This window comes from Euprymna scolopes, chromosome 10 (genome assembly GCF_053919585.1).
Source record: "Euprymna scolopes isolate OS-2025 chromosome 10, ASM5391958v1, whole genome shotgun sequence".
NCBI lineage: Eukaryota > Metazoa > Mollusca > Cephalopoda > Sepiida > Sepiolidae > Euprymna > Euprymna scolopes.
The window spans coordinates 453392-480870 of record NC_136491.1 but is presented as its reverse complement, the minus strand read 5'-3'; the positions used below and the strand labels follow the sequence as shown (position 1 = coordinate 480870).

The 27479-nt window shown below is 35.6% G+C and overlaps 2 protein-coding genes across 2 annotated transcripts in view; one reads left to right on the top strand and one right to left on the bottom strand.

Moving 5' to 3' along the window:
* Positions 1-2855, bottom strand: part of LOC145285774 (uncharacterized) — a 186299-nt gene extending 183444 nt beyond the window's left edge. The window contains exon 1 of the mRNA XM_080134123.1: positions 2833-2855. The gene's annotated coding sequence lies outside the window, so the exon portion shown is untranslated. The remainder of the gene's footprint in view (positions 1-2832) is intronic.
* On the top strand, positions 1384-26739 carry LOC145285775 (tRNA-splicing endonuclease subunit Sen15-like). Its single transcript, XM_080134124.1, has 4 exons — positions 1384-1539; positions 18355-18436; positions 24099-24285; positions 25967-26739. The coding sequence occupies exons 1-4, from the start codon at positions 1486-1488 to the stop codon at positions 26154-26156; spliced, it is 513 nt and encodes a 170-aa protein (XP_079990250.1). The 5' UTR covers positions 1384-1485; the 3' UTR covers positions 26157-26739.
* The last annotated feature ends 740 nt before the right edge of the window (positions 26740-27479 follow it).

The window sequence follows — 27479 nt, the reverse complement described above, 5'->3', positions numbered from 1 at the left end:
GTTTTATCGTAAAACGGAAGACAGACCAAAACCTCTTTACTAGGCTTTACCGAACTAATTTCACAGCCAATAATAAATGTAAGAGCAGGTAGCAGCAGTAAACGCAGGAACTGTTAGTAATGAAATGTTGAAGAAAAAAAAAAACTCAACCCTTTTAAAAAGGAAAAGGAACGTGTGCAAAATCACGTGCCATAGAAACTATTACTTTAACGAAAATATAACAACTCGCTACAAGAAAAAATAATGAAATGAATTGAATGGAGGAAACAAAGAACTCAAATGCTGGAATAAAATAAACATGTCATTTATTTTCTGTTGAGAAATGAAAATCTTGGGTGTACACGTGTTCATTTGGGCGTTGATGGCTACGCGTGTGGAATGAAAGGGGAATGCGATAGAGAAACGCGAAGTGGCAAGCCGGCCTGTAGAAAGAGAGGGTTAAGCTCAGTAGAGAGTCGCGCACATGTCTGTATTGATGGACCAAGACGAAAGGGGAGATAGAGTGAGAAAGTCAATCCAGATTATGGAGATAGAAAGCGTATAAAGTGTACGTACTGTCTGTTAGCTTTTTGTCCCACATAGTAGCAAGTGGTGTGAGGTACGCGCATGCGTACATGTTGAAAAAGCACGCTGTCGGTCTGTAGACTGTACAGCTCGAAAGCTGGTCCTAAAAAGGAAGAAGCCACTTATTGCTCTTTCTTTTATAGGTGTTTCCGGTGGTCTTTTGCGCATGTGTAGATTTCCTTTGAAAGGGGAAGTGACGTTGTCCATGCCTGCTTACGTGTGCGCGTGTGTGAGTATACACGCGAACGTGGATATATGTACGTGTGTGGACATGGGCGCGTATGTTGTGTGTGCGTATGTATATGACAAGTAATATAGCTTGAAATGTGAACGCATATTTTTGTGTGAGAACTAGAAAAGGCTCGCGCAGGTTCGATAATTATAGAAAGGCCAAAGTTATTAAAGAAGTTATGTAATTTTTTAATTGTTTTGTTGTACTCTCTTTTTTATTATATATATATATATATATATATATATATATATAATTATTTTTTTACTATAATAATTAAATAAGAAAAGGGTATATATATATATATATATATATACCCTTTTCTCATTCATTCCTATATCTAAACAAAGACTCAAATCCGCACTCCTATTGGGTCTTATTTGCATACAACCGAATCTTATTTTTCACATTTGCAAACTTTGCTTACGTATAAGCTGTATCGCCTGAAGAGGTCTCTAGTTACTGATAACTAGCTGATCGAAACATGCTCATGACATATTACTGCTTAGGTAAAAACAAGTAAAGAGTTCACACACACACAGACTTTATTTTTTGCAAAAAATAAAAAGTATCACTTCTGATCCTCCGTAGAAATGTCACGTGGTTTGTCCGCCATGTTCGGAGTGTAGTAAATATTTGCCTTTAGAATTTTTTGAAGGTACATAATTTTCTTTTCCTTTAATATTAAAAACATGGATTCTTCGGTCACTAATCGGAATCTTATGGAAGGCAATGTTCACCCAATGGTAATATAAATTTAATGTCCTTCCTTTTTTTCGATTGATTTTTTTTCTTCTCATTTATTAAACGTAAATGACAAAATGTTCCGCCGGTCGATAGCGCTATCGGTTTTAATGAATAGATTTAAAAAAAAAAAATTGAATTGCAAAAAATGTTTGGAACTTGGAAAAAAAGTAAATAAAGAAAATAAAAAATACTTATGCACTTTGTTACCATGCTGAAATAATGTTATTATTTGAAAGACATTCTTAACATGAGGTGGGGTTGGAGTTTTTCTAATTAAAAAAAAAATAAATACCGTGAAACTTGAATTTAACCTGAAAAAAACTATTTTTTTAAAAATAGCGCGGTATGAAAAGTGCATGGGCACCAAATAAAAATAACTAAAAGGGAAGAAAATCCATCGACTGTATTTTTCATCTTTTATTCGGAAACTAATTCAATTTCATCGTTTGAAGTAAAAAAAAAAAAAAATGAATGAATGAAATGTTTATTTATTTTTAAACAACAAAGAAAGATACGATTTTGTTTTTATGTTTAAGAAAATATATAAAAACACGCATTTTAAAACTGTGTTTATTTGTTTTTTAAAGTGAGGTCGGTGTTGTGTCTTTCACTAAGTTGCAGAAATGCTTAATTAAGAAATTTGAGAGAAAAACATGAATGGAATTTATGCTAGTATTATCGTCTTATCTATACTCGTATAAATTTGGATTTTTTTTGTGTGTGTATTGATATTCATATCAAAAAAACATTTTTTTCTATTCATTTAAAAAGAAAATATACCTTTGTTATATATAGACCGTGAAATTGCATTCATCTGCAAAAGATCGAGCTAATTTGCATATTCTTTTAGTTTTTTTGTTATGGGATGATCATCTTTAGTTAACTATTACATGTAATTATATTCATACAGATATTCTACATGATTTATACTTGTGTAATATTTGCGTAAAAAGGTTATAGTTAAACACTAGGTACGTGCACAAATAGTGGAAGAAAGGACATACTTTTCGAATCCGATTTATCATAATTTTTTGTAGGTTTCCGACTGCTTTTTTATTGTATTTGAAAAATTAAAGACTAAAGTTAGAAGTCCCAAAACGGAAAAAAATATTTGTACACGTGCAAAAAAAAAAAAAAAAAGGCTATGAAAAATGTGCTCCGGCTCCTTTACGTCAACTGAAGACGCCTCATCATTTTTCGATAAATCGACGACTTGAAGGTTTTCGGGTATCCTGAAAAGGAATATCGCAGGGAAAATTAGCGCAGACAAATAGTTTTCGAGATATAAATACCTGTATTTTAAAATGTAAACCACTGGCGGCCATGTTTCAATGGGCGGCATATGAAAGCGGCAAACCATCTGTTTTTTTTTTGTTTATTCAGCGCAATTCCGAAAACCGTTCTTAATATGGGGAGGTTGGGGGGGTGTTTATTTCGAAAGACATTTTTTTATTTTCAACCTCCCCATGTTAATAATGTTATCAGGAATAAACAGGTTTGACAGGCAGTGCACATTGACCGAATTTTCTTGAATTTAAATTATTGAACGTAATTTTTTGATGGAATTAACTTGAAATGATGTTGAATAAACGTTTGCATTTCGTAGACTTATCTTCAAAGTTCGTCTGCACATATTCACTAAACCATTTCATTGAAATAACAAAGACGGCTGCCAATTCAAACCACTAGAAATTACAATGCGTCATACAAGTATTTATATCTCGAAAATTATTTGTCTACGCTATTTTCCCTGCGATATTCGTTTTCAGCATACACGAAAATTTTTAAAAGTCATCACTTTTTTTAGAAAATTTTGAGGCGTCTTCAGTTGGCGTAACGGAGTACATTGACCAATGTTTTCACTGTGTGATAAAAAATTCAGCTAAATTTTGAAGTAAAAATCCTTATAAAGATAAATATTAGTTTCCTGGGTCTATTTCAAAGATAATTAGTAAAGTCCTAAGATATTGAATTAAAGAAAAAAAAAACATTTTGTTTGTTCAAAAAAATAACTTAATCCCCAAAAGCGACAGATTCTCACTTTGTTCAATCAAATCAAAACAAAACCAAGTCCTCATCACATAGATTATACGGAAGCCCCAAATCTCAGACAGTCAAAAGACTGTCTGAAAATGACGGCAGGTAGTTAAAGGGAGGTAGAGGGTGCTATTTAAAAAAAAAAAATTTTTTTGTCCAGCCATGCATCCACGCATTCCTATCGTGAACGTTTGTAGAATTTTTACCATTTTTTAATTTAATTATTTTTCTATGTTCTGGCTTTTAAAAGAAAATAGTATTTTTTTATTTTTCAAGATAATATAACAATCATGTTAGGCCGAAAGTTTCACATTCATGCAAGCAAGGAAAATATTACAATCTTGTATATAAAAATTATGCAAAACCTGTCATCTAAAAAAAAGTTCAAATATTTTTTGCAATTATCATTTTTTTGTGTGAAACTATTAAATAAACAATGCTTAATTCAATGATAATATCAGTAGTTCGAGAAATTAATTTTTCTTCTAGTTATATTGAATTCCTTAATTTGGACTTTAGGGTCTTTTTTCGTAATGTTCCTGTAAAAATAAAAAAATTTTTTTTTTTTGATTGTTACAATTTACGATGCTTTATTTTCATAAAGAAAGCAAAAATAAGTTCATGCATTTTTTTTTTTTCTACTGAAACTTTACTAAAGGTATTTATATGTTTAAACAAAATATTACATTTCCACTAAGATTTAAATAAAAATAATGGGTTCATTATATTCCGTGATCATCTATAATATATATCTCACCTGTCTGTTTGTATGTATGTTTGTATGTCTACCTAAAACTTTCAACAGAGACGACAGATTTTCACGAGATCAGTATCGTTTTGAAGCCTTTGGACAACAAATATCGAAAAATTGGCTAAAAACATTAATTCCTTCATTCTCAACTGGACACTTTTCTCAAGGATGGATCGCTTTTATTGCCAATACTTTCAAAAGTCGTCTCCTCTTTTTGATTAACTAGTCTTAATTTAAACCTTAGCCATTTCCGGTTTGGCGATGGACGCAACGGCAAAGATGTCAGGTTTTGTTTTTTTTTTACCTTCTTTTCCTCCTTCGCAGTACATGTTCGAGCCTGCCTGCCTGCTACTACTTTTTTTTTTTTGCTCAGCACACACCTCTGAACACTCGGGCAACGCCGGGGACCCAGACTAGTTATTTGATAAATACTGCAAATTTTATTAAAATTCGTTAATTTCTTGATTTTTGATGAATTTTTAAGTAAAGGGAAGAGTCAAAATGTTTATACATTTTGAGCATCGGCATTCATTCAGTACATACCGAGTAAACACAAACCTCTTTCTGTATATATTTCTGGATGTTGTTTAAAAAAGAATTTGCCTACCAAACTCCTCTGTCAGTTTTTGGTCTGCAGAAATGAAATTTAATATATAGGGTATTCGAACCCATGCAAAACTTTATATTTGGGTTTTAGCCATGTGAAAATTATACAGAAATGGAATTTGCCAGGTGAAGGTCGAATGACGACATTACAAATATGCATGCGTAACGTAATAGCTATTGGTTCAGGTTTGAATTTTTAGCCTTGCAGCATACATGTCTTCATAGCTCAGGTATTAATGTCAAAGGAAAAAGTAAATCGTAAATTAAACGTTTTGGTGTATTTTACCACTAGGCAATGCCGGGCAGTCTGCTAGTTTTATATATCACATTAAATCGAGGTTACCTGTTAAAAACCAGAATCGGAAGTACATTCAACAAAAAGAAGTAAAAGCTTTTAGTGACTTACATAAAAATAAATTAAATTAAAATATAAGAATTAGGCCTATGATATTTTACAATAACCAACAAAACAAAAAAGAGGTGCAAAAAATAAATATGCAATAAATAAATGTTATCAAAGGCAAGATAAGTTACTATATGAGTAGACACACCTTCAATTAGCAGACTAGAGTAGGGAACTGGTAGATGAGTGAAGTGTAGACGACTACTGAGCAGTAGAACCACCAGTCTTGACGCAAGGGGCTTGAAGATCTTCAGATGACCAATTCACCTTCTGACTCTTAAGAATGCACTGCTGGTTACAATAGAGACGGGTGTAAGTGAGCGTGACATGAGGGAAATAAGTACAATACTATCTAGTTACTCTTAAGATAAATTCTTTTGTGCTTTAATTTATTTAAAATGTTTAAAATAAAAGTAGTGTCAAGTTTGAGTTAGAAGTGTTCTTCTGGTTTCGTATTGAGAAAAATTGTAGCAACGACCCAACAACTGCGTGGATCGAAATCCAACAATGTAACTAGCACCGACAATTGTCAAAGATATGGATTCACTCCTATATTTCTCGACTTAAGCTGTTCTTTTATAGCCTGTAATTCCCCTCATTTGCATGTGTTCCGCGTGATCTCACAAGACTTTACAAGACCACAGTTCATAAAACTACAGGTTCCATCTTTGATCTCTCTCTTTGTCACCCTGACCTTCCTTTTTGTTGGTTGCAGAACGGCCATCAATAGCAATATGCCCAATTCGATGTCATCCGTCCACGACAACAGTATGCCCTCCCTCGATCCATTTGTTCACTTCTTGTTCAAAATCCTTTCTTGCTCCTCTTTTGAGTGAATTATCGTAGCGTGCCATCCTGTTTGATAGCACTGGCAGTTTATTCTTCACGCCTGCTCCACTGTTCACTGATTTCCATCAAATTCTGCTTGAAAATCTGGATCACCGATCGATATCCATCTCTTTTCTTCAGCCTCTTTGATCCCTTCATTAACCTGCTCTGTCACTGTGCACCCAGCCGGTCTGAATCTCATGCCACTGCTGCTGACTGTGACACCTCCAAGTCAGCATATTACATCTATTCTGACAATCGTTTGGACATCAGGCACCAGTTGGTCGGCAACAACTGCATGGACCCTCATCCGGTGATTCTCAATTTCAATTGTGACAGTCTTCCTCTCTGGACACTTCACTCACGATCCATTGAATGCCTCTACTTCGCCCTTCCTTTTCCATCCTCTGACCAGGCTTGTGTGCATCATAGTAGTGGTACAGCCAGTGTCGATCAGGGCCATGACTTCTTGTTCTTCACCACAATCTCTTGCTTGGGCATTTGCTACGAACGCACCGTTATTCCCAAGTCGGGGTAACCGCTGGCGCTTCGGCTCCCTCTTGCCAGTTTCCTGGATTCATGCTGTTCACTGTCATGTGACTACTCCCATTACACATGTGGCACACTGTCCTTTCCAATAACTTCCTGCAGTATATCTGCAGATGTGGGCCCCACATTTGAAACATGCACCTTGCGATCTTGGCAGGCTTCACTCCCATCCTTCCACGCTGTTGCTGCCATTCCTACGGACCCAGCGGGTTGGATGCTCACTAATATTTTCGCAGTTGGGGGCGTCTCCTATGTCTCGACACCTACGACCTGCTGCAACCTCTTGGAAATCTCCTCTGGGAACCCAGGAATGAACGCCATTTTGGCCACATGACTCATTGCTTGCCTCCTAATTCTGTTAGTTCCACCAGTCTTTTAAGCTCATTAGCGTACACATTGACAGATTCCCCTGTTCACTTCATCTCTTTACATCTTAATGCTGATGCCTCAAACGGACTCTCGGCAAATACCTGGATCAGTCTAACTTTGATTGCGTCAGCATCATCCTGTTCCCACTCGTTCAGCTCCAAGTATAGAGCTAGCATGTTCCCCTCCAGGAACAACTGTATCACTGTGGCAACATCACCTCTCTTTTGGAGCTTCGCCACTAGGTCCACTTTCTTTAACCAAGCCACTACATTGTCTTCGCCATTAAACAGCTTTATTATATTGTTCAGGCTGGTGGCCATAGTCGAAATAGCTTGTTGTTTTTTTTTTTTTTTTTTTTTTTTAAATTCAATTTTCACACCAAACAAGGCACAGTACCACTTTGAAGCAGGGGGCTACTATTAGGGACTTAATTAGCAGGGTCATTGTGAAGGGAGATGAGTAGAAAGATGTTTGTTAACATTACACTTGAACTTCTGCATATCATTGCAGTTGGGAAAGCAGAATCCCGGAAGGGAGTTCCAAAGACCCGCAGTTCTGGGGAAGAAACTATTGGAGTAAAATGCTTTCTTACACCTAGGGATCTCTACTGTAATGGGATGAGACTTAGTAGCTTGTCGGGTTTGTCGGGGGTAGTTACGTCGGGGAGGTACAAGTGTTTGCAGTTCGTCAGAGCATTCACCATTAAAGTATTTGTAGAACAGGCAGAGGGATGCAACATCTCGTCGATGGGACAGAGGCTGAAGCCTAGATGACAGTTCAGGACCTATCAGGTTGGCGACTCTCTTTTGAACCCTGTCCAGGAGCGAGAGACAAGCAGCAGATGCACCAGCCCAGATGTGACAACAGTACTCCATACATGGGCGAATGGTTGCCTTATAGAGGTATAGGATACTGTCAAGCGTAAGTAGTTTTCTAGCACGGTAGAGGGAGCCAACCTTCCTTGCAGCAGCCCTGGCAATGCTCTCAATGTATCTATTCCAGCTCATATTCCCTGTAAACGTTAGGCCAAGGAGTTTAAAAGAAGTACTTTCGGGCAATGTGTTCTTGGCCATTGCTATTGGTGGTAGAGAAGGTTTCTTGTAGTTATTGAAGGAAACAAGCTTAGTCTTAGCAGCATTGAATGTGACCAACCATTTTTGTCCCCATTCCACTATGGATTGGAGGTCATCCTCTAGAGTTTCTGCCATTTCCTTGGATATGTGTTCATTTGTTTTCCCCTCATATCTGTTATAGAGAGTGGTGTCATCAGAAAATATACCCATCTCCGAAACAATTTTATCAGGGAGGTCATTTATGAATATCAGGAATAATAGAGGTCCAAGGATAGACACCTGAGGTACTTCCGCATTTATGTCATATTGTTTGGATGTACGACCGTCGAGGACAACTTTGATTTTTCTATTACTTAAGAAGGATTTAATTACATTATGAATTCTTCCAGTGATTCCATATGATCTAATTTACCTTAGAAGACCATCGTGCTATACCCTGTCAAAAGCCTTAGATATATCAAGGGCCACCGCTCTACCCTCCCCTGTTTTATCCAATGAACGGTATATACGTTCAGAAACTACAGTTAAGATATCTGCTGTTGAACGGGCTTGCCTGAATCCATATTGTTTGTCAGTTCAACTTAAGAAAAAATCATAGCAATGGGCCAACAACTGCATGGATCGAAATCCAACAATGTGACTAGCACCAACAATCGTCAGAGATACGGATTCACTCTCGTACTTTTCAACTCGAGCTGCTTTTATACAGCCTATAATTCCCCTTATTTGCATGTGCACGATGTGATCTCACTAGACTTTACGAGACCACAGTTCATAAAACTACGGATGCCATGTTTGATCTCTCTCTTTGTCACCCGACCCTGCCCGATGCACACGCATGGTAAGACTTCTGTTTTCCTTTCTCTTAACTTTGAACAGGAACAAAAAAAGAATGACAGTTTTGTTACATCCATTTGGACCCTCAATACTCATTCAAAAAGTGAAAATTAATCAAAATACTGGTAGAAACCCATCCAATAAATGTTACCAATCCTACAAATATATATTCTTTTTACTAGTATTTTGTGTAATTTTCGACTTAGAGAGCGATTTATCAAGGACCCTGCTTTAATTTTCTTATAATAACTTATTAAAGTAACTTTCTTTATTTGCATACCTCCTTTCACATGATCTTACCATTTGCTTTTTCTTTATTTTCTTATTTGAATACTTTTTTATTTTAACACGCATTCCTAGCGACTTGCCACATTTGTTGTAAAATTCAGTTGAATAAAGCCTTGGCAAAAGTTTTTTTTGCTTGTGTCTTCATTACATTACAATTTATTTAACTGAATTTTTTTTTTTCAACCTAATTTTATCTCATGAATAAAATTATTTGACTGGACAGATTCGACATATCTTCTGCAAACCCTCAAACTAGCAAACTTTGGAAACTATGGTACCAAAACTTTACTTACTATTTGTCTACCATTGAGCATTTAAACCCAGACAAACTTTATCTAAACATTTCTTTATTTATCTTTATCTAAATATTTCTGCTACAGTTGCTCATAATAAAATATGCTGAAATTGTGGCAATCTTGGTCATTTGGCCAAAGTTTGCCGTTCTACAAAACCAGCACCTTCACGTTTTACTTCGTCTGTTATAGTAGCCCATGCTAATGATGTTGATAATTCTTCTGTTACTAAAATGGTAAAATTAAAAGGTAAACCACTTACCACCCTTATAGACACAGGCAGCTCCGATAATTTTATTAGTGCTAGTCTCGTTAAAACCTTGAACCTGTCTACTTGGACACGGGACTATAATTTCTATGGCATCATCCGCCTTTTCTCTCAAACTATCTGAATATTGCACTGAGAATATTACATTCAATGGTTTGGAGTATAAAGACATTGACTTCACAATACTCCCTAATTCATGCACAGATATTATACTTGGAATACCCTTTTCAAAAATGCACTGGAGTATTACTATTTCTTTTGACAGGTTGCAGGATAGTCTAAAAATCTGTGCTGTTACTAAAATCAATTCATACTTCTTTATACATCCTGGAGTACAACGCTTTTGGCATTTTGTAAGGTCACAAAATATGCCATATTCAATCAAAGTCCGGCACATGATTTCTGAATGTCCTACTTGTGCCAAAATAAAACCCCAATTCCTTAATTCCCCTAGTCATATTCTTATTCGTTCTACTGCCCCTTTTCAATGTTTCTCTGTTGATTACAAAGGATCTCTTCCGGTATTCTCATCAGGTTGGCATTACATACTTACTGATGGTGACAAATATAGTCTATTTCCTTTTGCTTTCCCTTGTCATGATTGCTCTTCTCAAACTTCGATAGACTGCCTGATGACTATTTTCTCTATCTTCGGATTACCCTCATTTATCCATTCCGATCAGGGAACTTTGTTTATGTCGGGAGAATTCAAGCAATTTCTGCTAAGACTTGGGATTGGATCCAGTAACACTAATGCTTATAACCCAAGAGGTAGCAGTCAATGTGAGTGCTATAATGGAATTATATGGAACGTTATCTTATTAGCTTTGGAATCTCAATGGTTACCCATTAACGCTTGGTAGGATGTTTTACATGCTATTCACTCTCTACTATGCACAACTACTAATGCCACCCCTCACGAATGCATGTTTAATTTTGAAAGGCGCTCTTTCATTGACACTGCATTGCCTGTTTGACTCTGTGAACCTGGAAAAGTGTTATTAAAACAATTTGGTGGTACGAGCAAATATGACCCTATTTGAGGTAGTGAAACTCCTCAAAGCCAACCTTACACACACAAGAATTCAACATTGTTATGGTCGAGAGGATTCAGTAGTATTCAGGCATTTGGCTCGTTTTCCACAATCTCAAAATCCTGGTGAAAATCCGTGCCCAGATCGACTTCAGGATTCTGCTGAGAACGTGGACCTAGATCGATTCCAAGATTCTGCTTGGAATGTGGACACAGATCGATCTCAGGATTCTGCTGGGGATGTGGAGTTTGAAAATCTGCCATCTTCGCCTGGTGCAAATTCCAAGAGTCATGTTTCCTCAAAGTCTGAGACTTCTGACTCTTTCGGTGGTGAGCTGCCTCTCCGCCAGTCTAGCAAGACTCGTAAGCCAGTCCAGCGACTGGATTTATAAACTTTCTAATAATAATCTCTGTTTCAAGTGGGGGAAAGTGTTATAATTTTCTTATAATAACTTTCTTATCAAAGTGATTTTCTCTTTATTTGCATATCTCCTCTCACGTGATCTTGCCATTTGCTTTTTCTTTATTTTCTTATTTGAATACTTTTTTTTTTATTTTCTTATTGAATACTTTTTTTAAATTCTATTAACATGCATTCCATGGCCACTTGCTGCATTAGTCATAAAATTCAGTTGAATAAAGTCTTGGAAAAAGGTCTTTCTGCTTATGTCTTCATTACATTACAGACCCAGATATGGTTTACTTAGTGTTTTTACATTTTCACCCCAAACAAGGCACATTGTCATTTTGGTGTAGGGGGCTACTATCAGGGACATGAGCTACTGGGATACTGTGTAGGGAGTTGGGCAGCAAGATGTCGGTTCACGTTACACTTGAACTTCTGCATGTCAGTACAGTTAGGGAAGCAGGGACCCGGAAGGGAATTCCAAAGAAGAAACTACTGGAATAGAAAGCTCTCTTACATCTAGGGATCTCTACTGTGAAGGGGTGGGATTTAGCTGCTTGTTGGGTTTGTTGAGGGTATTACGTTGTGGAGGCACAAGTGCTTGCAGTTTGTCAGAGCATTCACCATTAAAATACTTGTAGAACGGGTAGAGAGATGCAACATTTCGTCGGTGGGACAGAGGCTGAAGCTTAGATGACAGTTCAGGATCTATCAGGTTGATGACTCTTTTGGACCTTGTTTAGGAGCGAGAGACTAATAGCAGATGCACCAGCCCAAATATGACAACAATACTCCATACATGGGCAAATGGTGGCCTTATAGAGGTACAGGATACTTTCAAACGTTAGTAGCTCTCTAGCACGGTAGAGAGAGCCTACCTTCCTCGCAGCAGTCCTGGCAATGCTCTCAATGTAATTGCTCGAACTCATGTTTCCTGTGAACGTTAGGCCAAGGAGTTTAAAAGAAGTACTTTCAGTTAATGAATCTTTGGCCATTGCTATTGGTGGTAGAGAAGGTTTCTTGTAATTATTGAAGGAAACAAGTTTAATCTTGGCTGCATTAAATGTGACCATCCATTTTTGTCCCCATATCACTACAGATTGGAGATCATCCTCTAGTGTTTCTGCCATTTTCCTAGATATGTGTTCATTTGTTTTCCTGTCGTGCCTGTTATAGAGCATGGTGTCATCAGCATAGATACTTATCGCAGAGGCAGTTTTGTCAGGGAGGTCATTTATGAATATTAGGAATAATAAAGGTCCAAGGATAGACCCCTAAGGCACTCCCACATTTATATCTATAAATTTTATATTTATAAATGTACGACCGTCGAGGACAACCTGAATTTTGCTCTTATCTAAGAAGGATTTAATTATGTTAAGTATTTGTCCAATGATACTGTATGATCTGATTTTTCTGAGTAGATCTTCATGCCATACCCTGTCAAAAGCCTTAGATATATATAGAGCTACCACTCTACCCTCCCCTGCTTTGTCCAGTGAATGGTATATATGTTCAGAAATTACAGTTAGGATGTCGTCTGCGGAACGAGCTTGCCTAAATCCATATTGTTGGTCGGTCAGAAGCTTAGCATCTGTAAGGTGATGGACTATATCTTGATTAATTATGGACTCAAATATTTTGGCAAAAAGTGGGAGGAGGCTAATGGGGCGATAATTTAATGGGTCATTTCTTTCGGCAGAATTCAATAGCCAACCAACTAAAGAAAATTTAGAAATTTACAAAAAAAAATAGAGCCAAAGCTCGTAGAACTATTAAACAAGCTAAACAATCAATATGGCAAACTTATGTCAGCCAACTAAATTTAAACACCAAACCTAAGGAAATATGGAACATTATAAACAAAATTACTGGGAAATACACTAAACAAGCTAATAAACACATCATTCATAACAATATAAAAATCACTAACAAGGAAAAAATAGGTGAAAATGTGCCGAGGAAGCGCACAAGCATATGAGTCGGGCCTACCGGTGGTGGAAAGTGAACCCGGGACCTTTCGATTACAAATCAAGTCCACTAATGAACTACACCCACCTTACCCCCAAAGTGAGGATTTAGTTTCGCCCAACGGCTATGAAAAGAAGAAGCTGATAAGTGATTCAAGGTTTTTTGAAATACACTGCTTTGATAACGTGTTTTGCATTTTCGTATCGTGGCGTGGCATGTCGATTTGGTGAGATTGTTCGGTTCTGCTTGGAAACGTGTGTGTCGATTCAACGGTATTCCTTCGTGGTGTGGCGTGTTGATTCGGCGGTGGTGTTCAGAATTGCATGGACGAATTTGGTGAGGACCATGCCGTCACTTGTGAAAACAAATATATATATATATAAATTTTTTTTGGCGCGCTCTCTCTCTCTCTCTCTCTCCCTCGTGTAGTGACAAGCTATCTCCGCCATCATGGCCTTTTGATCTGAAGCTCATACCTGTATTTGATGGCAGTGAACCCGGACAGTCAGTAGTAGAGTGGTTGGAGAAAGTTGAACTAATATGTCCGCTGAGTGGTGTGAAGCGCATCGAGTGCGTCATTCCATTGCGCTTGTCAGGCAGCACATATGCTGTGTACCAGCAATTAAGTGACGAAAAGCGGACCAATTTTGACTCTATAAAGAAAACACTGTACATAACGTTTGCTGCGGATCCTTTTGCTGCATGGAAGCAGTTTGCAGCACGCCACCTCCAAGTAGGTGAAACAGTCGACATATTTTTGGCAGAATTACACAGGCTTGCGGTCCTGTTTGGTGGCGTATCGGATCAATGCCTTCAATGCGCATTCCTTGCTGGATTGCTGGAGCATGCGGAAGACTTGCTACGAGCATCCTCCCAGATGGAAACCTAGATCTATCACATGTGCTGACACACGCTCGTGCCATTTTAAAGAACTGCATGGGAGTTCCACAGCAAGCTGCATTAGCTGCACGGTCAACACAAATTACATCTAAGGAGACAAACACTTCACTGTGGTGTTACAAGTGTAATGGACTCAATCATAGAGCAAGCAATTGCCTACTGGATAGTATGAAGAGATGTTAGTGTCAAGCCTCAACAACCTATCATGTGTTATCATGTAAGCGGTGAGGGTACATTGCCAGATTTTGTCTGGGAAATGAGCAAGGGAATGAGAATGCAACACCAATCTCATCCGCCAAACTGGTGTAAATGGCGCTTTGCCGGTTATCACAGTTCACATTAATGGACTACCGCATATAGCTCTAGTGGATACTGGATGCACACAGTCACTGGTCCGCAAGTCGTGTTGCAAGGAATAGACGAGAAAAGTGACCCTGGTGGTCACAGCAGATGGAAGCACACTTAGCTGCTGTGGAATAAAAATGATGCAAGTGAACCTTGGTGTAATGTGGAGCATTAGCATAGAAGTCTTAGTTGTGGATGGATACTTGCTGGGATTTGATTTATTCTTTGGGCTGGATGCAGTCAAGTGACTGGGAGGAGTAGCTGTGTCTAGTGAAGGTGAGGTGACATTCCTGCGTTTCAGCAAGACCAATTTTACTGCTATCACCATCACCAAGCCTGACTTCTCCGCAGAGTATGAACAGAACACTCGAAAGTGGACCACATCGTGGAAATGGGCTGGCGACCAACCTCCACTTCCGTTGAGAAATAGACTTGCAGAGTATCCAGCCCCAACACCAATTCGTGAGGAATATAACTGCAAACTGCAGATTGATAATGGTTAGCTGCTACCATATCCTGAGGGCGAACTTAGCCCCCCCACCCCCAAAGGTCTAATTCCCCTCATGGCTGCTGTGCAGGAGAACAAACAGAAATTGCGGCCGTTATGGATTATCCGGAGCTAAATAAGTATGTGGACGTTCATACGGCCAACACAGATATTTGCTTACAGAAATTGAGGGAGTGGCGACAACCGGGACCAAATGTTGAAGTGTTGAATCTACACTGAGCCTATTTACGAGTACATGTTGACAAATCTCTGTGGCTGTTTCAAACAGTAGATCAAGGGACAGCGATATTGTCTCACCCGACTAGGATTTAGGCTTAACATTGCCCCTTTAATAATGCGGGCCATTGTCAATACTGTCCTCAGCCAGGATAAGACTACAAACGCGGTTACGTCTTCGTATATTGACAACATTTTTGTGAATGAAAGTATGTGTTCTGCGACCTGTGTCAAGGAACATTTGGAGAAGTTTTGTCTGGAAAGTTAGACCCCAGAACAGCTGAAACTGGGTTCACGCATATTAGGATTACATGTCCAGGAGGAGCACAGAAAATTGTTATGGTGGCGTGGAAGTGACCTTCTAGTAGTGCCCGATAAACTTACTTGCCGAATTGTATTTTCGTGTGTGGGAAACTGACTGGTCATTTCCCAGTGTGTAGCTGGTTATGCGTCGCCACAGCATTTGTAAAACGAAGAGTAAATATGATGATAGCTGGATGAAATGATGACGTAGAAGACCCTATTCTAGCACGGATGATTGAAGACATTTGTTTGAAAGCAGCCCAGGATGATCCAGTGAAAGGTGATAAGTGTGTCTGTGGAGAATATGTTACGGTTTGGGTGGATGCTAGTTCCATTGCTACAGGCGTGGTTGTGGAAAGCAATGGTTCCGTGGCAGAGGACGCAAGGTGGCTCCGAGCAGTGCATAAAGACAAACACATAAATTTAGCTGAACTTGATGCTATGCTGCGGGGCATCAACCTTGCATAAAAATGGAAAGCCAAAACCATACATCTACGAACAGACTCTGCCTGTGTATATCGATGGATAACTGACACCTTGTCCGGACAGACGAGAGTGTACACCAAAGCGGCCTTGCAAATGTTAATTAGGCGTCGCCTCTCTATGCTCTGAGATTTAGCCTCAGAATATGCACTAACAATCGATGTAAGGCTTGTTAATCTCACGATAACAGAGCTGACCAACTTACTCCAGTACCACAGCGGTGGTTAAATGAGATCTGTAAAGCGACAGAACGCAGAGACCTTGTGTGTGCTGTAGCCGCTGAACATGAACACGTGTCTCAGATACAGACAATTCATTGGTTTAGTGGACATCCTGGTGTGAAAAGGTGTGGGTTTGTATTACTGTACACACAGATTCGAAAAAGTTATCAAAAAGCAAATACATAACAAATAAATGTTATCAAAGACAAGATAAGTTACTTTTCTACCTAACTGGATAGGTTTTTAGTGTTTTTATTTAATGTAACATGTTTATTCAGCTCGAAAAACATACAGTGTTTACCGATGTATTGGAAAGTTAAAAATGGCAAGGTAAGTTTGGGAAAATAAGTTAAAAAATAAAAAACTAGACAAAATACTGTTAAAATATATATCTGCCTATGTCACGGTAACATATTGAGCTAGTTTCTAACAGTATTTTGTCTGTTTTTTTTATTTATAACTCATTTTCCCAAACTTACCGCCTCAAAGAGAGAGTCGGCCGCCATTTTAAATTTTCGAATACATCGTAAACACTGTTTTTCGAGCTGAATAAACATGTTACATTAAATATAAACACTAAAAACATATCCAGTTAGGTAGAAAAGTAACTTATCTTGCCTTTGATAACATTTGTTATATATTTGTTTTTTGACAACTTTTTCAAATCTATGTGTATAGTAATACAAACAAGATTTTCATACATCTTTTGATTTGGAAAAAACATTTGTGACTGTTCGCAGTAAAACATTGTTTTAATTCGTTGTTCAAAACTAATGCAATGAATAAAAGTGCATGTAAGCTATATATCTACAAAAGTTTATTTTGTTTTTTTTAACTATGTTTTTAAATTTGACCAGAAATGTGAGAAATTATAATGGATTCATAATGATGAATTGGTTGTTATTATACATTCTGAAAACCGAATAGTTCTAAACTAATGTTATTCTGATAACAAAATAGCTCTAATTAAACATCAGAACATTTATATTCATATTTTCATATTTTTCTTAATTTGTTCGTGAATAAAAATTAAAGAACGCATGTTGTTTATACTGTGCTATGACTAATACTACAGCTGTTGCTAATACTAACTTAATTTAACCAAACTCGAGAAATAGAAACATTTTTTTTTCGGGTAGGTCCTTTTAAATTATTATCAATTACTGTGGTCCTACTCAACATAGAATAATACTTTTAATTGATAAAGATTGTAAAAAGAATGATTTACTTACTAGTGGGTGTCCGATGAAATTTTTTTTTCAAAATGTTCGATACTCGTCATATTAAAGTCTTATTTTTAACATGACAAAAAAAGAAATGATCAAAAATATTTCGGACACTTGACAGTATTAAAATTAACACCTCTTCTGATTGGTTCCCAAATTTCATGATGAAATTCTTCATACAATCATGGTACAGGCCTTTAGAAAACAGGGAGGGTCATTACAAAACCTTACCGAAAATGCCATTTTATGACGTTCACATTTTTATCACTTTATTTACTTAAAACTCTTAAAATATATAATGTACATTCATATTTATTTATTTTTTATTTTATTTATTTTATTTTTTTTACATGAAGTTCACCAGTTATCAAGGCCCAATGGCCATTCGAGGATAAGGGTTATTGTGTGTACAGTAATCAATGGGATAGTGTAGCAATAGTATTGGAGAATTGATAAGGTGTCATTACTTAGGGGGGCGGTTCATCAGGAATTTGTTTGTGTTGGACTGATAACAAACTAGCTCTAATTAGGTTGAAGGTTATTAATTCATTTGAAAGTATATTCATTTCCGAACAAACCAGTAGTAATTTGAAGACTTGAAGTGCTTTGGTTTGAAAAATATGGCTATTTTAGTAGAACTACCTTGAAATCTGTGATTATCCAAAGCATTTTTTTCGTCCGTGTATATTACTAGTTATAAAAGGAAATAAGTCTGTATCATTTCATTTTAAGCAATCTCTTTGTCCATTTCTGCTCTAGATTTTTTTTCTCCTGAAATAAAAATGGATTATTTTTATCTTAATTAGATGATTATATCTTTATGGCTTTTGGGACCTCTGATCTATTTTATATATGCAGCATTAATTCTTATTTAACAATCAATTTGTTTTACTTTTGCAGCTAAGACAGATCCAGAGTTATGGTGTCTGTTCAGAAGCTGAGTCTCATATGATCTTCCAAGTTTATTTGGATTTGTGTGAAGGTAATTATTTTGACTTCTTTATCATTTTGCTTCTGTTGCTAACAATTTGAAATTGTGGATTGTGCTTTTTCCTTTTTAGTGCAACAGACGTTGTACTGGCCAATAAAAAGAGGTTGTGGAACTGATTTGTATAAGATTGATGTTTTTTTTAAAGTCTAAAGAAGCCACTCAAGGATAAGGGTTAATGAGTGTATGGTGGTGACAGACAACAGCATTGTAATTGTTTGTGGTGGAAATTTGGTATAATTTGATTATTTAAGAAACAAGAACTCATTTATATTGGATTTGAAAACAACCATATTGTAGTCAGCTGGAAAGAACAGTTCCACAGGCAGGCAATTTTAGGAAAGATACTTAGTTTATAGAATCCACATTTAGATTTAGGCACAAATAGAGAGTGAGGGGAAATTGTTGATAGTAGTTGTAGCTAGACAATTGTTTTTGTAAAAATTTGGCAAGGGGGGATCATAGATTAAAGCTCAGATGAGCACTTGCTATGAAAATAATGATAAAGCAGAGACAGGCTTGAAATATCTTTTTTGTGGGGAAAGTTGCAGGGAAGAGAAAGGGATATCACCTACTAGATTTTGAAGCTGGTTATGAATTCTTTCAAGGCAGGATAGGATGATCCGAGCAACTCCTACCCAGATGTTGCAATAGTACTCCATTTTAGGATGTACCTGGCTCTTATATAGGTAGAGGATTGTGTCAGGAGTGAGATACTATCTGGAGCGGAAAAAGCAATATAACAATTTTACTAGCGACCTTGGCAACGGATTTGATGTAAGTCTTTCATTACAGGTCAGAAATGAAGGTCAGATCCAGAAGCTTGTCAAAGCAGGGAGTTTTTTTAAGATGAGAGCATTTATATCTATTAGGGCCAAGTGAGGATCAGAACATTTATGGTGAAAAGATAGAAGTTTGGTTTTGGATGCATTAAAATTAATCATCCACTTTTTGCCTCATTGCACCACCTGCTCAAGGTTGTAGAAAAGAGACTGAGAAATCTTGGTGGTTGTTGACCTTTGAAATGTTGGCATAGATGGTACTGTCATCTGCATATGTGTTGATAAACGAACTTAGAATGTGATTTGGGAGATCATTGATGAAGATAAAGAAGAGAGTTGAGCCCAGAATGGATCCTTGAGGCATGCCAGTATTGATATTTTGAGCCTTGGACTTCTATCCATCAACTATTTGTAAAAACCTTTTGGAGAGAAAAGATTCAATGGTTGAGAAGACTTTTCCAGATATTCCATAGCTAGAAATCTTGTGAATAGACCTTTATGCTAAACCCTCTCAAATGCTATTGCTCTTGAGAGGAAACCTTCATCGATATATTCCTTCATCCCATGTGAAATTGCAGTCAGTATATCAACCGTCGATCTCGCAGGATGGAAATAATATTGCTTGTCACTGAGTAGATTGTTTTTGATGGTTGACAGTTTCTCTATTTCACATGAATTCAAGCAACTTACTCCTGACACACAGAAGACTATTTGGCCTGTACTGAGATGCAGAAGACCACTCTCCAGTATTTTTAAATACTGGGTAAATTAATGAGGTTTTCCAAGGTATTAGGAAACATTTCTCCTTTACGCATTAATTGAACAGTTTTGCAAGAACAGGTGCTTTGTTCGTAGATTTTTGAGTACTATAACTGGGATATTTTTAGGACCAGTTGCTTTGCTGGTATCAAGGTTTGTGTTGAGTGTAGCAAAATCACAAATAGACATGTGAATGTCTCTCTGGTTATTATCGGCGGTGGGGGCAAATTTGGGCGGTAGGTGGCCCTGTTCTAACTGTGTCAGAAACTGACCTTACAAATGCATGAAATATATTGAATAATTCAACCCCCTGTCTTTCCAAGCTTATAACTACTTGGAAAATGTAATTCAAACCCTAATTTTTTTTCAATTAAAGGAGCAAGGACGAAGGTTTCATTTAAACAAAAAAAAAACAATGTGGTTTTTTTAAAAAAAAAAGGTTTAAACTTTGGACTTTACAGGTAAATTTCTAAAAAACACTTCTTTTTTTTTTTGTTTTAAATTTGAATATATTATTTATTGATCTTTTATCTTCAATTTGTGATATATAAAACTTTGGTGAGTAAATTAATTATTTACTTTTTAATAGACATTTCAAAATGGGAGGGCATGAATTAAAAAAAACATTTGTCTTTCATTACTGTTTTTTAAAAAATAAAAAAATAATATTTTTATTACTTTTGTTATATACTGGGTTAAGATGACATACATTCTGTATTGTTGTTGTTCGTCTTAGGAAGAGTCTTAGTGTTTCATCTAGAGACAGTGTACATTCTACTACATTAGCACCAAATTGAGTGTTTGTTATGTTGTCGTATCATAAATGATTGAGTGTTTGATTATCTTATCAGAGTTAATGTCGTTGTGTGTGTGACATGCATTTTCAACATACCTCCTGCTTGTTGTTGGTCCATCTGGAAGATCTCGTCTGGGAGGGAGACTGGTACCTGTTTTGGTGGACAAAGATTCATTTCACTCCAAGACAAGAAATTGGTTCTATAGTTTTTTATTCACCTTCCAGATCGATTGCAGAAGAATGGAAAGTGAATTTGGTCTGTGTGGTTTCTTCTTCCAGGTCTTATTTCTACCACGTCAGCGGTCGTCCCCCCCCCCCGCCAGTGAAGGGGAGGAAACAACGGCGAAGCCGTCCGCTCTCTTCCAAGTCCCAACCAAATCTCCCCGATTCAGCTAACCTGATCACGTGACTCACACGCAATCCAATCAGCTGAATTTAACTTCCGGTCAGCGTGTCTAACTATATGATTTAAACACCCCCCCTCTCTCTCTCTCTCTCTTGATCCATTCTCTAACACTTTTTATACAACTTTAATCGTTTATTTTGAAAGTATAATCCATAAAGAAAATAAACAACCCACTTTTAAAAGGGAAATTACGAGTTTTTTTATATTTTATTCGCAGTTTCGTGTTAGGGGTGTCAAAAATTATCCCCAAATTCTGATACACCTAGCCCTGTTCGCATAGTGTTGAGTTTGATGCAAAGTTCTTGGTAATGAGTTTGGTTTTGTCAGATAGTGACCAGATCACCACAGGCCTCTTGATGAGGGTTGAGATAGAACACACACATCTGTTTAGGACCTTGTTTGTTATTCACCAAAACTCATGAGAACGAAGTCTCTGTTCTATTTTTGATTTGATGGACTGAGCATATGACTCTCTTGTGCTTTCTATGACCTTTTGAAGTGATTGTTGGCAGTTCTGAAGGCGACTTTAGTTACAAAACATCTATTATGTTTAAAGCAATTGAAATAGTGTTTTCTGTGTGCAATAGCAGCAGCACCTTCAAAAGTGTACCATGGCTGGCTGTTTGGTTTCTGTTGGAATTTCTTGGAGAGTATATAGCTGTTTGTGCTAATGGTTAACCAAGCAGTTAAGTTGAATACTATAGTGGATGTATTCTTTTTAAACATAGAGCCTAGGAGTAATTTCAATATGAACGTGGCTAAACTGTTCGAGTCAGCCATAATTATTTATTGAATTGATGCCGTTTGAAAATCAATTTATTAATTAAAATATGATATGATGTCACATATTGCTTGGCAGTTCAAACAAGACAGTTGATTGGTTAATTTTGATCACGTGATGAGAGAGTTGAAGATTGCAATAAAATTAATTATAAAAGGCAATAAAAGTAGCACATTACAGTATTGAGAAATATAGGACCATGAAGATCGTCCATTAGTAACTTAAAAGTTAGGAAGCAGATCTCAGTTTGGTTAAGTAAATAAAATCTAGTTTAAAATTAAAATAGTAATCTTCTGAAAGGGAATTGAGAAAAAAACATCATCAGCTTCTCTCGCTTTATCAATATTTCTGTCTAGAGTCTTGTCAATCAACATTGCAGAATTATAAAGTTATGGTTTGACTTCAACTCCAAGGATTCCAAAAATTATTTAAAAATCTTCCAACTGTCTGTTGATTCTTTGGTAAGATTAAAAACTCTGACTATTGGCATTCTTATGAATCTAATTCCTATTCTTTTCCAAACCTTAGAATCTGCTCACTCTGCAACCCTATAACATTTTTGTTAATGATTATTTTTCTCATATTTTTTTTGTAATTTTCATGCATTTTCAAGCAGTTGAAGTAACAAATAAATTTCATTGTTTTTTTTTTTTATCTACATGGAAATCATAAGATTCATTTGCTTATCAATATTTTTTTTTTTTTTTTTTTTAAATAAATGATGAATGAAATGAAGTAAAAATTATGATTTTTTTTTGTTGTTTCTTATTTGTAATGGTTCTTTATAAAATGCAGAAATATAATATCTGTAATTTTATTGGGCCCCCCATCCTTTCTTTTTCACTGCAATCTCTCTCTCTCACAGACATGATATTGCTAGTCTCAATCTTTTTTATAAATATTATGGCATGTTCTTCAGAATTATCTGCTTCCTTTGTTCCAGCTTGTTTGACTCGTTAGTCTAGTGGTCTTCATCAATTCCTTGTTTTAATACCTCATTGTAATACAGTTTCCTATTCCAGTAGTTTGAACTTCCTACTGACTGTTTTCCTCCTACCTACAGTTCTGGTCTTTTCAAGACTATAGTCAGTAGACATCTGTATTTGCGATAATCATTTTTCGTTCTTATTAGCTCTTTACATTGAGTGGTTTTGTGCCTTGTCTAACGACTTCCATAAAAAACAAAAAAAATTTGGTTTGAAGATTTTAATTCTATTTGTAGCAGAACCTGTGGAAATGCCACAGATGTATTCTTCATATGTTGTCTATTGCTGCTGTAAACAATCACAAGAGGGCAGAATCTGTGCTACAGTGCACTATCCCCTCTACACACACACATAATTAATGCCTGGGAGGATATTTCCCCCTTTTGTAAAAGAGGTAATGTCCACGAATATGGTCTTATGAGGACAAACATATATACTTTATAACCTTTCATTAGATGATATTTAACCAAGGATCCCAAACTGGATTATTTATGCTGCGAAAAATGGGTAAAAAGTAAATTTTTTGTAAAATTTAACATGGTTTTAACTTGGCTATTTTTCAGTTTGAATCTATGAAATTAGTATGTGAAGAAAATTTAATCTTTTCTCTTTCTAATGGTATTCTTTTTCTAGTACCATGATTAGGTTTTTAATGCAGGTTGATTTGAATTACATAACCATTTTAATGAGAAATGCATTTAATTCCACTTATTTTTTCTTTTCCAAGAAAAACTTTTAGTCCTGTTAACGTCTGCTATTAACACTTAAGTAATCCACTTTGAAATCATTCCATCTTATAAAAAGTTATTCTTCATTATTTTCATAAAATTTTCAAGTTGATAACTTCAGTAAATAAAATTTTGCAAAACTTATCCCATTTGATAAAGCAAGGTTTTCCTAATTAATAGAATTCATATTGATCTTATTTAACATTGCAGACGGTTTAATAAAAGAAAATTAGGTATACATTTTTTTCATTTTTAATTAAGTTTACTTTTTTGTTAATTTGCAAACAATATGCGTGTAAAATAACTTTGTTTCCCCCCTCCATGACGTGCAGTAGCAAAAGAGTGGCAGATAATAAAGAAGATACAAACGTGTAATTGTCTTAACATATTATTATATTGATTTATTTTTATTTTTCAGTTCAAAACTGGTGGAATGTTCGTATTCATATGTGTCCTCAACTTTATCTTTTGTTTTTATCTGGGCACCCAAACTGTACCCAACCAAGGGAGATTGTCTTACCCATTGACTGTTTAAAGGAAGTTAGTCCACAAGATTTGAAGCAATATACCACTTACCTCAAAATTGATAAGTGTCCAACAGAAAGGTAAGTTTATTATTTTGTTCAATGTATTTTATTTATATTTTCCCAACTAAAAATAATATTTCTAGAATTAAATTGCCTACTATTATTTTACAATCAAATTGATATTTATATTAAAAAGATTTAACATTTACCTAAATAAAGTTAGGTATGTTAATATATTTCTATGTACAGGATTCACTACGAAACTAATTGACTGATCATTATAAATTTTGGAACATTGCTGCTAGACGTAAAGGGCCATAATTGTTGCTATATTTTGTTTAATTTAGTTTTATGCAAGAAGGTAAAATGAAGGTTGAAACCCTTTGTGAAAATTCATATACCTCATATTTTTTGTGAAGTTTTACCAGTATCTATTAGGCATAATTAAATAAAGGGTTTTTTATGGGGTATAGTATTGGCAGAACTTATTTGAAAATTAAAATATTTCTGATTTGCATTGAATTTTATCTATAGTTATTAAATACTAATTAGGCAAGATTCCCTGACTTTTAATTTCTTAAAATCCCTTACACTAATCTTTAAATTTTAGAAAGTTCTATGAATTGAAATCATGTAATGGATTTTGATCAAAATTAGAATAAGGATTCTATACTCTAGGTTTAGTGTTATTCTGTTCTATTTGTGGAATTCATTTTACCTATCCTGGAATGAATAGTCTTAGTTAATTATAAAGTTGAAATGTTCTAAGAGTTGGTGTAATATATATAAAGTTTTATTTAAACTACATAACCTGAAATACAACAAACTTTTTGGAAATCATTTCCTTAACTAAGGCAAAATATTTATAGGCTGGATACCCTTACTGATGCCAACCCAGTGATGTGATGGGGACTAGTGCTTTTGTCGAGTCATCATCCCTAGGTGATTCCCTGCCAAGGCTAAAGTGTGCTTCACCTGCCCTTAAAATACTAAGAATATAATATAGAAATTATTGAAAACTTCTACTTGGTCATGGCTGACAGAATGAGAACAAACATGGATTAAATGGAGGTTACCTTGGCTGAAATCTTGTGAGGATAACGTCCAAGATTAGAACAGTAGTCTGAATAATTCAAATTGGTCCCATTTTGCATTTTATTTTTCACATAATTGATTACCACAAATGAATAATATTTCAAATATTATTTTATTAATTCAACTAATCATCTCCAACCAAGTTGTTGATTGCTTCTTAGTCCCCTATCCAGATCAGCACTTTCATCTCTAGCTCTCCACACACAGCCAGACACAACTAGCCCTCCACACATGGTCTTGAAGTTCTCGTAGTTGAGTATCATATTCTTGTTGACTTCCAAACACACAAAAAAAACAAAATAAAAAATGTCTGACTCTTGAATTCTATTAAAATTCTCAATAGCATGACACCAATTCCCAAAAAGTCTGACTCTCAAATCATAATTAACTTTACTTTTTTGAAGGAATAGCTTATAATCTAAATAAAAATTGACAGCACTCTGTTTCACTCTTGCTGTAATTCACACCAACTTAACGTCGCCATGTTCTCTGAGTTACTAAACACTAGACTCCTCATCCTCCTCAATTCATCCTTCTTAATGCAGCCACTCTCCTCATATGCAAATTAATGCCTTTATATTTTAAACCACAATACCTTTAATAAAAACTAAAATGACTCTTACATTGTGATTTTAATATTGTAATTCATTTTTTGCTTTTTCAGTTTAACTCTTGCTGTGTATGAAACAGATTCAACTATTGTCTATATGAAGGTACAAGCTGGTTTACTTCGACCTAGCAGTCCTTGCACGGAAGCCAATTCTACAAAATTGTCATGGGATAGGAGTCAATTCCTGCAACTAGAAGAAAAGAATTTATATCTCCAAGAATACCAGCAGAAATTCACAGGATGAAAAACATTAGACACCTTGAATAAAAAAAAATGTTTCTTGGTTGTAGCTGTTCGATGTAGACCTTGACTCTCATCAATGATTGAAAAGTTACTCTGAATTTGTGAGAAAAAATTTAAATGAACACAAATGCAAATATTTGCCAAAATGTTTGAAGATGTTTATTTGACTGTTTAGCATGAAGTTTCTTAAAAACTAGTCTTTTAAATCGTTCTAGAGAATTGTATATTGAAGAAAATGAAAACCATTTTTTTTTTTTTTTTTAATGCATCATGAATCCAAGAGGAGTTGAAACAATTATGATGATGATGAAACTCTTATATTAACAAATTAGGGAGCAAACATAACAGAGGATGATTATGATTTTCTTTCATTCTGTAGTGTTTAACATTTTTGTATTGTAGAATATTGTACTTATTTAGATATTAATTTAGACTCAAATGCTCCCTCCCTCTTATTTTTCTATTTATATAACCAAAGTCTCTTCCCAATGTATTTTCACATTCTAGAGTTAGTAGTTTTTTATTTCTAAAATTTGATGAAAATTATAGAATATGAAGATTAAAACCTTACAAATAAAAAAAAACAATGGGGTTACTAAATTTCAACCTCTAAATTATTTTAAAATCTGTACTGATAAAATTTAGTACTTTGTTTTTGTTTGTTTAAAAAAAAAAAAAAGGAAAATACTTTTTCTAAAATTGTTCATAAATATCACCTTATAATCTGTCAAAGTAATATCTTGAAAGTGATCTTTCAAAAATATTATTCCTTTCACAAACTTTTACAGTATTTTCTAAAATAGATTTTCTATTCATATCTTCAACACAAAAAATGATTTCTTAATTGGTGGTGAAAATTAAAACTTTTGAAGATAGATTCAATTAAATTAACCCTTTGTCTCCCCAAACACTGCAAACATTTTTTTAATGGGAATATTTTCCTTTTATTAATTCCAAACCATACCATAAGTAAGTCTTAAAGAATGGCTTAGCTCTGATAACCTAAAAGAAAGATTAAATTTGAACAATATAGGTAGACGTGTGCAGAACAGGAGATTTTGATGTTATGACTGTATTAAAAACATAGATGGGAGTTCTTTTGGTTGCACCACGTCCACGTGGTGAGAGGTAACGGCCTGTCTGAGATCATTAGTAGCTTGTCTACTTGTTAGTGGCCTGCTAGAGATGATGTGTCCCGCATGTTTAAGTGACGCGTTTACCAGGGGAGTTATTTAGTTAATTCCCAATCAAAATACAAATGAACAAGCAGATAAATAGGTCTGAAAGAATCACTGACTGGGATAGCAGACTAACTGATACCATT

What these genes read in the sequence shown, in the direction of transcription:
- LOC145285775 (XM_080134124.1), top strand. Translation starts at nt 1,486, where the DNA reads ATGGATTCTTCGGTCACTAATCGGAATCTTATGGAAGGCAATGTTCAC. An exon ending in AAGGCAATGTTCACCCAATG is followed by an intron (nt 1,540 to 18,354) that starts GTAATATAAATT and finishes TTACTTTTGCAG; the next exon opens with CTAAGACAGATCCAGAGTTA. An exon ending in TTATTTGGATTTGTGTGAAG is followed by an intron (nt 18,437 to 24,098) that starts GTAATTATTTTG and finishes TTTATTTTTCAG; the next exon opens with TTCAAAACTGGTGGAATGTT.